The sequence below is a fragment of the Danio rerio genome, chromosome 1 (assembly GCF_052040795.2).
Source record: "Danio rerio strain M-AB ecotype USA chromosome 1, GRCz13ab, whole genome shotgun sequence".
Lineage (NCBI taxonomy): Eukaryota > Metazoa > Chordata > Actinopteri > Cypriniformes > Danionidae > Danio > Danio rerio.
The window spans coordinates 47,570,426-47,582,500 of record NC_141021.1 but is presented as its reverse complement, the minus strand read 5'-3'; the positions used below and the strand labels follow the sequence as shown (position 1 = coordinate 47,582,500).

General features: G+C 34.3%; 1 protein-coding gene across 2 annotated transcripts; it reads left to right on the top strand.

Moving 5' to 3' along the window:
* Window positions 1-1,886: 1,886 nt before the first annotated feature.
* ddx39aa (DEAD (Asp-Glu-Ala-Asp) box polypeptide 39Aa) lies at window positions 1,887-11,251 on the top strand. Of its 2 annotated transcripts, none has more exons than NM_001328342.1 (10): window positions 1,887-1,961; window positions 3,878-4,090; window positions 5,135-5,262; window positions 5,510-5,786; window positions 5,881-5,999; window positions 8,130-8,261; window positions 8,347-8,456; window positions 8,721-8,865; window positions 8,962-9,109; window positions 10,991-11,251. In NM_001328342.1, the coding sequence occupies exons 2-10, from the start codon at window positions 3,883-3,885 to the stop codon at window positions 11,005-11,007; spliced, it is 1,284 nt and encodes a 427-aa protein (NP_001315271.1). In that variant the 5' UTR covers window positions 1,887-1,961; window positions 3,878-3,882; the 3' UTR covers window positions 11,008-11,251. The 2 variants fall into 2 exon arrangements, with proteins under 2 accessions (NP_001315271.1, XP_087091348.1); XM_087235222.1 differs by having other exon boundaries at window positions 1,891-1,961; window positions 5,135-5,322; window positions 5,466-5,786.
* Window positions 11,252-12,075: the final 824 nt, after the last annotated feature.

The following is a 12,075-nucleotide window of genomic DNA, read 5'->3' as shown; positions in this document are numbered from 1 at the left end:
ACTTTATCATTACTACTATAATTTTTCCACAGATAGTATACAACGAACAAAATCATAGGTTTGTAAATTAATAATTTATTTTATCTAATGAAATGTAGTACATTTCAGGTCTAAAGACTCACTAACTGCTTGTTAAATGATTAGATAGTTTACAAGATTCTACAGGTAAACAGAGTCTTATATAAATATGTAAATGCAAAAATATTTCACCATTTTATTTACAAACAATTTTATCAGCGTTAACCACAAAAAAATATGGCGGAGTTTAAATATGATGACAAGTTTTACAAGTAATTTATTATAATACTGAAATAACATGTACAGTAATTTATTGTACCCAGAATATATTCAAGTATAATAATGACCCACTAACCTCTTGTTAAATTACTATTTAGTTTACAAGATTCGATAGGTGATAGGTATCTAATATAAACATGTAAATGCAAATAAATATTTCACATTTTTAATTACAAGCTATTTTATTAGCGTGAACAATTTAGTGGAAAATTAACACAAAAAATGTAAACAAATTTAAATATGGTGACAAGTTTTACAAGTAATTTACTGTTATATTAAAATAGCATGTAATGTATACTACCCAGCATTTAAAGCATAATATTCAAGTATAATAATGACCCATTAACATCTTGTTAAATTACTAGTTAGTTTACAAAATTGTACAGATAGTTAGATCATTAGTAAAACGTATCTAATATAAACATGTAAATACAATTTTTTACAAGATTCTATAGATGATAGGTATCTAATATAAACATGTAAATACAAATAAATATTTTGCATTTTTTATTACAAGCTATTTTATTAGCGTGAACAATTTAGTGGAAAATTTGCATGAAAAAATGTCGATGAATTTAAATATGGTGACAAGTTTTACAAGTTATTTATTATTATAATAAAATAGCATGGAATGTATACTACCCAGCATATATAAGCATAATATTTAAGTATAATAATGACCCAATCACTTCTTGTTAAATTACTAGAGTTTAGAAAATTTTACAGATAGTTAGATCATTAGTAAAACGTATGCAATATAAACATGTAAATAAATTTTTTTTTTGTTGTTATTTTATTTACAAACTATTTTATCAGCATTAACAAGTGGAACATTTGAACCAAAAATGTAGATGAATCTAAATATGGTCTCAAGTTTGATTCCCAGTGATGGGTTGCAGCTGGAAGGGCATTCGCTGCATTAAACGTGCTGGATAAGTTGGCGGTTCATTCCGCTGTGGCGACCCCAGATTAATAAAGGTACTAAGCCGAAAAGAAAATGAAAGAATAAATATCTGTTTAATAAATCTAATTTGTTAAAATGCACCCAAAATGTTACCTATATTTTCTGAGATATTGATAAAATGTTAATTTTTTTAATTGAGTGTACTCATTTATGCTGAACACTCCAATTCCCAATTATTTTAATGTCTTTTTTTGTTGCCTACTTAGTTTATGTAGTGTTTATTGTACTTTTATTGTATAAAACTGACTCTGATTTTAATGCTTTCACCATGAATACAAGCATACATTTATATACAATATATATATTTTAATCAGATTATATTTACTTATTTATTCAAATTATAATATATATTATAATAATATAATTTTATAATTAGATTATAATTATAATTTTATATTTATATATTTTCAAATCAATTTATTTCGCACTTTTTATCACAATTAAACCAAAAATCTGAATGCATGTAGTGACATCGTGTGGACATTTATGAGTATGAATATTGGCGACAGTTGCTTGAACCGCCCACCACGTCGACGCGCTCTTTTTGTTACCCAACCACACGCACGTACTGCTTCACAGCCATGATTGGCGTCATACACATCCAATGGATGAGCTCGGTTTTTATATCCGGGAAGCGCTGTAAACTTAAGGCCTAAGCACACGATTCTCCAGTGCCGACGTTCAGTACCAACATTAAAAGGTAAATTTTGCTTTATTTTATACAACTCTTAACTGTAATTTCTTAATTATGCCATAATGAATGTCACACACTTTTTGATTGTACCTTATATTAGAGGCCTTTTAGTTATACATGTAGTAATATAGAAGAACAGTTGAGATGGACACCTCGCGTTTGTCTACGTTCACCGCTCAGCCTGTGAGCCTCAAAGCCCAAACACGAGACAGAAACCGACAATCGCCAAATAGCTTCGTATTTCACGACTTCGGGTGTTTTAAAATACGTCGTGGTCTTAGATGGTACATACACATTTTGAGAAAAGGCCAATTGCGCCATTTATTGAATCCACAGGGATGAGTTGTATGAGAAAGCGAATGGCGCCTCTATTGTCTGCACGCTGAGCGGCGCTCGGTCATCGGGTTAACGTTGGTTTTTATTTAGCAGATTTGGACTTTCTCTTTAATTTAATTTCAGAAAAGTGTTAATTTTAAATTCTGAACAGGGTAATCATATTAACGTTTGCAACCAATGACTGCTATCGATCAAAGTACAGCGTCTCTCACAGTCAATTAAATGGTGCCAATGTTTTGAAGTCATGCCTAAATGCGATTTTAGACCCACATTTTTAAGTAATTATTATTGTAGTAATTCACATAGAGAGCGTTAAAATGAACGAATGTGCGAATATAAATGCAACTTTACCCCAGTCAGTCAATCGGCTAAATTGGAGCAGAATTTGCAACATATCGTAACTTTTATTATGGCATTGGAGGTGTTTGCCCTTCAAAAATTCATCTTTATCATCACATAGTTATGATTTATCAGTAATAACGACGTGTGCTCTAATTTAAAGTGTATTTTGTTGGGTTTAATAATGCTGCATAATACCTGTTGATGTAGTTTATGTTGTTTCAGAACTGAAAGCAGAGTATTTGTTCAGTGGGGGGTTGTTTTTGCGCTCATTTATGAACTGTTTTTTTCTACCGGTCTTAAAGCAAGAGTGGTTACAAAATATAAGTCTTTAAGGCTCTAATTCATTAAGCTGTGGATTTAATATTGCATTGGAAAAAGATACAAAGATACAGGTCAAACTGGGTTGAGATGCAAAAAGAAGTCTTGTTTACTGAGAAATTGATCAGATGTGTGTTTGTCCTAAACACAAGCTCTAATATGTCAGTAAGGTATAAAACTTAATTTCATAGATTTTTTTTCCCTTACCATAGTGTCAGATTTTTTTCTTGCTTTAATTGTACTCATTTGATGATAATCTATGTCACCGAAAACTCCACTTGTGTCATATTGGTTTTCATTGATATGTATCCTGCTGATTTAAAGGGATATTTCATCCAGAAATGAAATCCTGTCATTATTTACTCGTGCCTTACTAGTTTCAAAACCATATGAGTTTTTTTCATTTGTTGAAAATGAGAAAATAGCAAAATATTAAAAACCTGTAACCATTGACTTCCATAGTATTCATTGTTTCCACTGCATGTTAGTGGTTATAGATTTTCTAATTTAAAATATCTTATTGTGTGTATTTTGTAACCAATCGAGGGTGAGTAAATTACATTTTTGGGTGAGCTATCCCTTAAGGACTGTTTAGACCTTTGCTCTAGCAAACAAATTCTGATGAAGAACATCTCTTTTGTCCAATGTGATCACAAGGTGCTGCAAGAGCTTTAATGTAGTGTTCTATCTATTTTGTTGTAAGCCTTAATTGTGACTAACAACAACTAAGCTGTATGTTGAATCTTTGGAGTGTTGCAGATTCAACTCTGTGTCTGCCCCCTTTAACTTACTATTTAGACATAACAATGATGTTGGATGTCATTTGTTATTCCTTTAAGTCTTAAATTTACCATCATAAATTCTGCAGAAATGCATGTATTCTTAATTGATATTCCTGTCTTAACGCTGTCATTTATTTTTTGAAGTTACCATGGCCGAGAACGATGTTGAAAATGAGCTGTTGGACTATGAGGAAGATGAGGAGCCACAGCCCACTGTAGACAGCGGAGCCACCACTGGCAAGAAGGAGGTTAAAGGGTCTTACGTGTCCATCCACAGCTCCGGATTCCGAGATTTCCTCCTGAAACCAGAGTTGCTCCGCGCTATCGTTGACTGTGGCTTTGAACATCCTTCTGAGGGTAAGAATATATATTTCGTTTCGTTGTTTTTGTAGTTTAAGCTAGAAAATATGTTCTTTCAGTTTTACACAGATATATTGTAGTATAGAGCTGGACATAAATTAATCACATCCTAAATAAAAGTTTTGTAAGTGTACTGTCGCTGTGTATATACATACATGCATGCATATATTTGACAATGTTTGTTAATATTAAAATATAAATTCTACATGTATGTGATACAATATAAATGTAAATATTTTGGTAACAAATTATTTTGAATAATTATACAACCCCAAGTCGAAACAAACTTTTCTTTTGGGGTGTGATTAATCTTTCCCAGCACTAATGTTTTGAGATTGATATATTTACATGTATTAAGCCACTACATGATATGGGCATTATATGCCTCTTAAGACTAGAAGTAAACGCACTTCAAATATTTGGGCTAATATTTGAAGTTTGCATATGGTAGTAACTTGGTATACTAACAATCAGTAATCAAAAAATGTTAAATCTCTCTTAAATTAATACATCTCATCATTTAACATATAGTTAATAGTTTTGTGGCAGAGGCGGATTATCTGCAAAATATATACAGCTGATGTAAGGAGGAAAGTGAGTAAAGTGTTCAAGGTTTATTAAAAACTCTGTTACTCTGCATGGAATAGGGCATCACTTCCAGCATGGACTGCATTATCAGATCCTAGATTATCTGAAATGGGTTAGCCCATCATAAGTCATGGGTGTCCAAACTCGGTCCTGGGGGGCCGGTGTCCTGCATAGTTTAGCTCCAACTTCCTTTAACACACCTGCCTGGAAGTTTCTAGTATACCTAGAAAAAGCTTGATTAGGTGGTTCAGGTGTGTTTAATTGGGGTTTTAACTAAAATATGCAGGCCACTGGCCCACCAGGACCAAGTTTGGACACCCGTCTTAAGTCCATCGAAATAATGTAAATATACTGACCTTTTGTCTTTGTTACATATATGTAAAACCAATCATGTGGGCTAAAAACAAAATGCTGCAAGTGTTATTGTTGATGTTTTGTGTTTTCTCCTCTCAGTCCAGCATGAGTGCATCCCACAAGCCATCCTGGGCATGGACATCCTGTGCCAGGCAAAGTCTGGAATGGGAAAGACTGCCGTGTTTGTGCTTGCCACACTGCAACAGATCGAGCCTGTGGATGGACAGGTGTGTTAATTACACTAAATCTTGCATGTTTAAAACATCTCCAAGTTTATAAAACTAATTGTATTTCCCAACAGATAAATATTTTGTCATGGTTAATATCTTAATTTATCTAAGTGTGGCTAGACTGAAATTGGGTCTCAACTATTCACAATTCATGTTAATTACGTATGTGCTGCTGTTTTTCCATTCTAGTATAGTTTTAGCCGTAAATAGAAATGCTTATTTGCCATTTTGTGATTCTCTTCAGGTTTCTGTGTTGGTTATGTGCCACACACGAGAACTGGCCTTCCAGATCAGTAAAGAGTACGAGCGCTTCTCCAAGTACATGTCCAGTGTAAAGTGTGCCGTCTTTTTCGGTGGCATGTCTATAAAGAAGGATGAAGACGTGTTGAAGAAGAACTGCCCACACATTGTTGTGGGAACGCCAGGGAGGATTCTTGCCCTCAGTCGCAACAAGACCTTGACCCTCAAAAACGTCAAACACTTTGTTTTGGACGAATGTGACAAGATGCTGGAGCAGTTGGGTATGTGTTTGGTTTTTATTTTTTTATCGACTGCTTTATGGAGGTGTCTGGATGCTTTCTTGTTCAGCTGACTGTGTGTGATTTTGCGTGTTAGATATGAGACGGGATGTCCAGGATATCTTCAGACTGACCCCTCACGAGAAGCAGTGCATGATGTTCAGTGCTACATTAAGCAAAGAGATCAGACCGGTCTGTCGCAAATTCATGCAAGATGTAAGTCTTTTCTTTCTGATTGTAGTTTTAATTAGGGACGTTCAGTTTTATCTGTAGCTATACCCCCTGTAGGGATTTGGATTTAATTGAAATGCAGTTTTGAATTTGCTCTCCAATAATTATGAAAACATAATAATTGAGATCAAAGGATTATTGTGCTACATTCTGCCCCTTTTCAGCAGTGTCATTTTGCTTTTCTCCCTCAACAAAGCCCAATCTCATGTGTATAATCATGTAATGTGGCTAATTTAAGTGTTTTATATTTGTTCATGTTTTTAAAAGTGTGAATTCATGTGAGACTACATGGCAGGTGAGGCAGCAAAACGGGTTATCTCCTTGAAAGTGACTGAATGTTTAATTCCTCCTGACGACCAGAAACCTACTAATAATCTCTGTATAAACGAAACATGGCAAAGGGTATGGGACAACTGCATACATAATAAATTACATGAAATTACCCTAAAAATAAATGAGAGACACTTTGCAAATTTTAATTTTGAAATCAGGCATGAACAAACTGTCTATACTAGATTGATAGGTTGATTTATTTGTATATACTGATTAATGAAGCACCACCTAAATGTAATTACTGCCAAGCTGCTCTTACCACGAAACCTATTTTGTTGGAATGTGGAAGTTTGAATACCATTAGACACAATTTTTATAGGCTAGTTTAAATAAATAAAATATTTTAATAGCCTATATAAATCAATATAGTTTTATAAATATAAATATATAATATATAAATAAATAGAATTTTTAAATTAACTAAATAGGTTGTTTTCTGAAAATATGCGTGTATGCGTTTTTCATTCTATCGATTTCAACACAAATAAGACAAGTATATTCTGTGAATTTGAAGGAGCAGTCAATGCATGCACTAAAAGAAATAGTCTATAGGCCCCTTTACAACTTAAATAGGTTTTTAATAACGGATATAAAAGATAAATAGATATTTTGTGAAAGAGAGAGAGAATCTTGTGGGAATGCCATAACAAAGGAGTTTCAAATGATCAACGATCGCAACATGTTTTATTCGAGAACATTTGAGCTGGTTTCAGAGTTCTTTAATTTTTTTCTTCAGTTGTTACGTTTTTACAAATCGCTTTATTTAGCTTGTTTGTTAATTAAATCCAGTTTTGTTATTTAGCCTATTATTTTTATGCAACAAAGTTGCAAACTAATTTGTTATGAGATGTGGCTGTGCCCTGACGTGAACTGCTGCTGCTGAGACAGAGGAGAGAGCGCAAGAGAGCATTCGAAATAATTTATTTTTGTCCGAAGTGCTGGTCAAGTGATATTGATGTAAGCAGCAGAAGCTGTCATATTATTCATAGTTCATTTATTATTAATGATGATGTTTAAAATAATAATACTATTCACTTTATTCAAGAGTTCACTTAAAACATGCAATAGGTCTACATTAATGCTAAATATCATCTTTAAAATCATAGTTTTCAGCTCTTGGCGATACTTTTGCCTATCGTTGATACATGATACTATTGTCTATCGGTGCTTTAGTACTGTTGAGTACATGTGCTCAGAGATTGAGCAAAACACGGGCCTGTAAAGCCATTTTCTAGCTCAATTTTAACACTTAAATGGCCAAATGCATGCAAAATTGTGTAAAAATGCGGCACTTAATGATTATTTACATAAACCCTCATTTGTTCTGTAAAAATGAAATGACAATGCAATTAAGTGGATCTTAAAATGACAAATTTAAAAATCTCTTCTCAATTAATTTTGTAGGATTAATTAAATAAAATTAGGTTAGATTTTTACAATGAAGACTATGCAGTTTTTTTTCACTGGATTAATTTAACTTAATTATAATTAACTTGAAGTACAGTTTATTTATTTCAATTTCTTGAGGACTTCGTTTTTTGCATTGAGATTTGTGACATTGAAATTATCATGGCAATCTTGTTTAAGGAATGTATATGGATATCACAATATGTATATCAAATATTACCATCTTTAAATGAATCGCTCATTAAGATTTTGGTCATATGGTCCACTTTATTATGTGGGATTTACAATATTGACCAAAATAATCGTGTTGATGATTTACTCAATTTTCTCACTCATCCCTAATCTAAAATATCTTTTCTTTCTGTTTTCTTGCAGCCAATGGAGGTATTTGTTGATGACGAAACTAAGCTTACCCTGCATGGTCTTCAGCAGTACTATGTCAAACTGAAGGACAGCGAGAAGAACCGCAAATTGTTTGACCTGCTCGATGTTCTGGAGTTTAACCAGGTGACTGTCGTGTCATTAGATTTTATGGTTGGAGACTCTGAATCTAAGAGCTTGTTAACTTAAATAGTTTGTTTGGGTGCATTAGGTGGTGATATTCGTCAAGTCTGTTCCACGCTGCGTGGCTCTGTCTCAGTTGCTGGTTGAACAGAATTTCCCTGCCATTGCGATCCACAGAGGAATGACTCAGGAAGAAAGGTAAGGCAGTTGGATGAAAAAAGGGTCAGTGTGAGCACATTTCAAGAAAATCAAGCTGTTGCTCCATCAAATTTAACAAAAGGAAATAATAAGCTAACATAAATCTGCACACTCCCACTATATTTCTCTTAAAAACATTTAAGACAATCAGACTATGTAGGCAATAGTGGAAGTGAGCAGATTTAGTTTATTAAGGTAATTGTTCATCACATGATCTTGAAAAGGTTGGCCGAGAAATGCAAATTCTCCTTCTCTGTCTTGCAGGTTATCTCGATATCAGCAGTTTAAAGACTTTCAGCGGCGGATTCTGGTGGCTACGAATCTGTTTGGTCGAGGGATGGATATTGAGCGTGTTAATATTGTCTTCAACTATGACATGCCTGAGGATTCAGACACATACCTTCACAGGGTATATATGCATGATGCGTGTGGCATTTTTACCTTTCATTAAACTTGAGAATTGCTCAAAGTTGTTGAACGTTTCCATTTTCCTTTGTTCATTCAGGTTGCTCGTGCTGGCAGGTTTGGCACAAAAGGTTTGGCCGTCACCTTTGTGTCAGATGAGACCGATGCGAAGATCCTGAATGATGTGCAGGACCGCTTTGAAGTCAACGTGGCCGAGTTGCCTGAGGAAATCGACATCTCCACCTACAGTAAGAAATTGATTAAACACTCAAGCTCTCTAAATATGTTGATTTTATGTTTGTTTAATTGATTATTTCCACTGAGAAGGACAGTAACAACCGACTAAAAACAGATCTGCTGTTAAAAACTAAGCTCCCAATCAATTCAAGAGAGAATAGCGATGCATTTTGATAGTCACAGAAAGTTTCTCCAAAATGTCAATAGTACAATAGCAAGGAACTGCTAAACGTATACTTTTGGAAAGCTCTACTTTTAAAGGTTGTCTATTATGCTCCTGCTTACAACATATAAAAAGTCTCTGATGCCCCTGGAGTGTTTGTGAAGTTTCAGCTCAAAATACCCAACACGATCTCACAGAAATTTGTAACATTTCGATTTTGGGTGCACTTACACTGTTACTCGAACCATGCCTGGGCGCATTCCATGGTTCGTTTGACAAGTGTGGGTGCTCCGAATTGGGCCCAGGCATGGTATAGTTGGCCGGCCCTGGCCCAGTTTGCTTGGGCTTTGGTGCGGTATCTTGTGGTATTTTATCGCAATACGCTTGTAGTGTGAGTTCAAAGTGTGCCAGAGCTGAAAACTGAAGTTGCAACATCACTTTTAAGGGTCTGTTTTATTTTTGATTTTATTAATCATTCTTACTGTTCAATGAACATGAACTGTCGTAGTTTAATAAAGACGCAAGTCCCTTGCTGCACCTTTAGCAAACCACCTTATAGGTGCAGCACGATGATTTCATACGATCACATTCATAAAATTTGCTTATCACCCAATGACGGTCGGGTTTAGGGGTGGAGTTAAGTGCCACAACTCCCATTAGCCACTAAACTGACAAAATGTAAAATAGTCACAAATAATATTTTATAGTTTTTTGAAACTGCTGTTTTAGAACTCTTTAAAGTTTTAGGCAATGATCCAAGGCAGTTTTAGAATACAGCCTTAGAATAATTTTCTACCCGACCTGACCTTTCCCACTAAATTTATATCTGGTTTCCAAATTCTCACGTTTAAATTGGGCACAACTAAAAGAGAGAGATGACAGATAAAACTAGGTTGTGCCATTATTGTTGGCTAAATGTCAGTTTTGTTTGCCCCTTTGTTATGAGACATGAGTGCCACCTTAAACCTAAGGTTCCAATCTGTGACTGCTATAGAGTAAAACCTTAACACATCATACAAAGGATCATTTTTAGTCATGCGTTCATCATGTCTAACAGTTGTGAGCACTGGCTGTACCGGTGCTCAATAAGAATTAGGAAATCACACAAGCTGTTCCGAAATAACGTCGGGACTCTGGAACACTATGTTGTTACCCTGCCCGCTCCTGTTCAAATTACCCCGGGGTTACCGACCACTACTACATTTAATTCGGTAATTTATTTCTGCGCTGCAAGAAGTTTGGTTAATGCATTTTTTCCCCCCATATGTCGTGCGGTATCAAATTTCATTAAAACAGCACTCTACCAGCAGTTTATATTTGCATCCATCTCGTTTGTCACGGGGGGCATGCATGAAATGTTCCTGAATGAAAGGAACGTTCATAAAGACGTCCATGTAAGCGTAGTCAGTGTTTCTTAACTACGTTCCTTGAGGACCACACCAACACTGCATGTTTTGGATGTCTCCTTTGTCTGTCACACCCATTACAGGTCATTCAGTCTAGCTAATGAGCTGAAGATCTGAAACGGTGTGTTTGGTTAAGAAGACAGGGAAAATGTGTAGAGATGGTGGTCCCCCGGGAACGTGGTTGAGAAACACAGTGTTAAGATCTATTTTTGAAATAACTTTTAATGACAAAGCATATTTTTACATTGTTATTATTTATTTGTTTATTTTTTTACATAGCTACTGATTTTCTCCTAAGAGCTTCTCTCTTTGTCTCTCTGCAGTCGAGCAGTCCAGATGAGCAGTGTGTGCTGAAGTGATGGTGGCTGTTGTCCAGCTCTCCCAATCGGTGTCTCAGTGTAGTTTCTGTGACCGCGGAAGAGCCAACCGCCTGTTTTATTTTCATATGATCATGCCCAAAAAGCCTCCTCTCTGTTTTTGTGTACTTCTTATTTTATTGTTCCAGGGGATTGGTGGGGAGTCATTTTTTACTTCTGTTAATTGTGGTTGTTTGTTGGTTTGAGAATTAAAAACATTTTATACTACTCAAGTTGTCCGTCTGATATTTAAAACTATTATAAGAACTAAATGTCAGGTTTTAACATTAAAATATCGGTTTTATAAATTAATTTTTATTTTTTATTTTATTTAGTTGACAGAACATTTCCCAGCAAACAATTTTGTGTTTCATAGACGTCTGATATACATCTAAACATAGACAGCTTATAGACAGCATAGACAGAAAACAAGGCTAAACTTGGGCTGTCAGTTAAAATCTAATAGACATCTAAGAATAGCCAAAAACTAGACTAGCCGTCAGTATGACGTCAATCTCCTTATAAGTGCTGGAAGTTTAAGATAAATTGACAAAAACACTCACAGGCCTAATATATATATATATATATATAAGCTGGTCTGCATTTCTTATTTTGGCCGATTTAAACAATTATAAACAACATAAAACAGACATTTTGGTGTTCTGATAGTGATTTCTATGTAGAAGAAACACTTTTTGCCCACCGTCTGGATTTTGCACATCATCAGTGATGTCAACCTATATTATATTCACATATAAAGTAATAATAATAAAAACTTTTTTAGTATATATATATATATATATATATATATATATATATATATATATATATATATATATATATATATATATATATACTAAAAAAATAATTTGAATGAAAAGTGTTGGTTAACTCTTGCAGTAGATGTCAGCAATTATGATTTACAGTAACCATGACTACATTTTTTTAGAAAAGTAATTTGACCAATTAAATGTGATCAATAATTAGATCAATCACTACACTGTGATTATAACATTATATTTAGTAATGGAGAGTTTAGGCTTTAGGACACA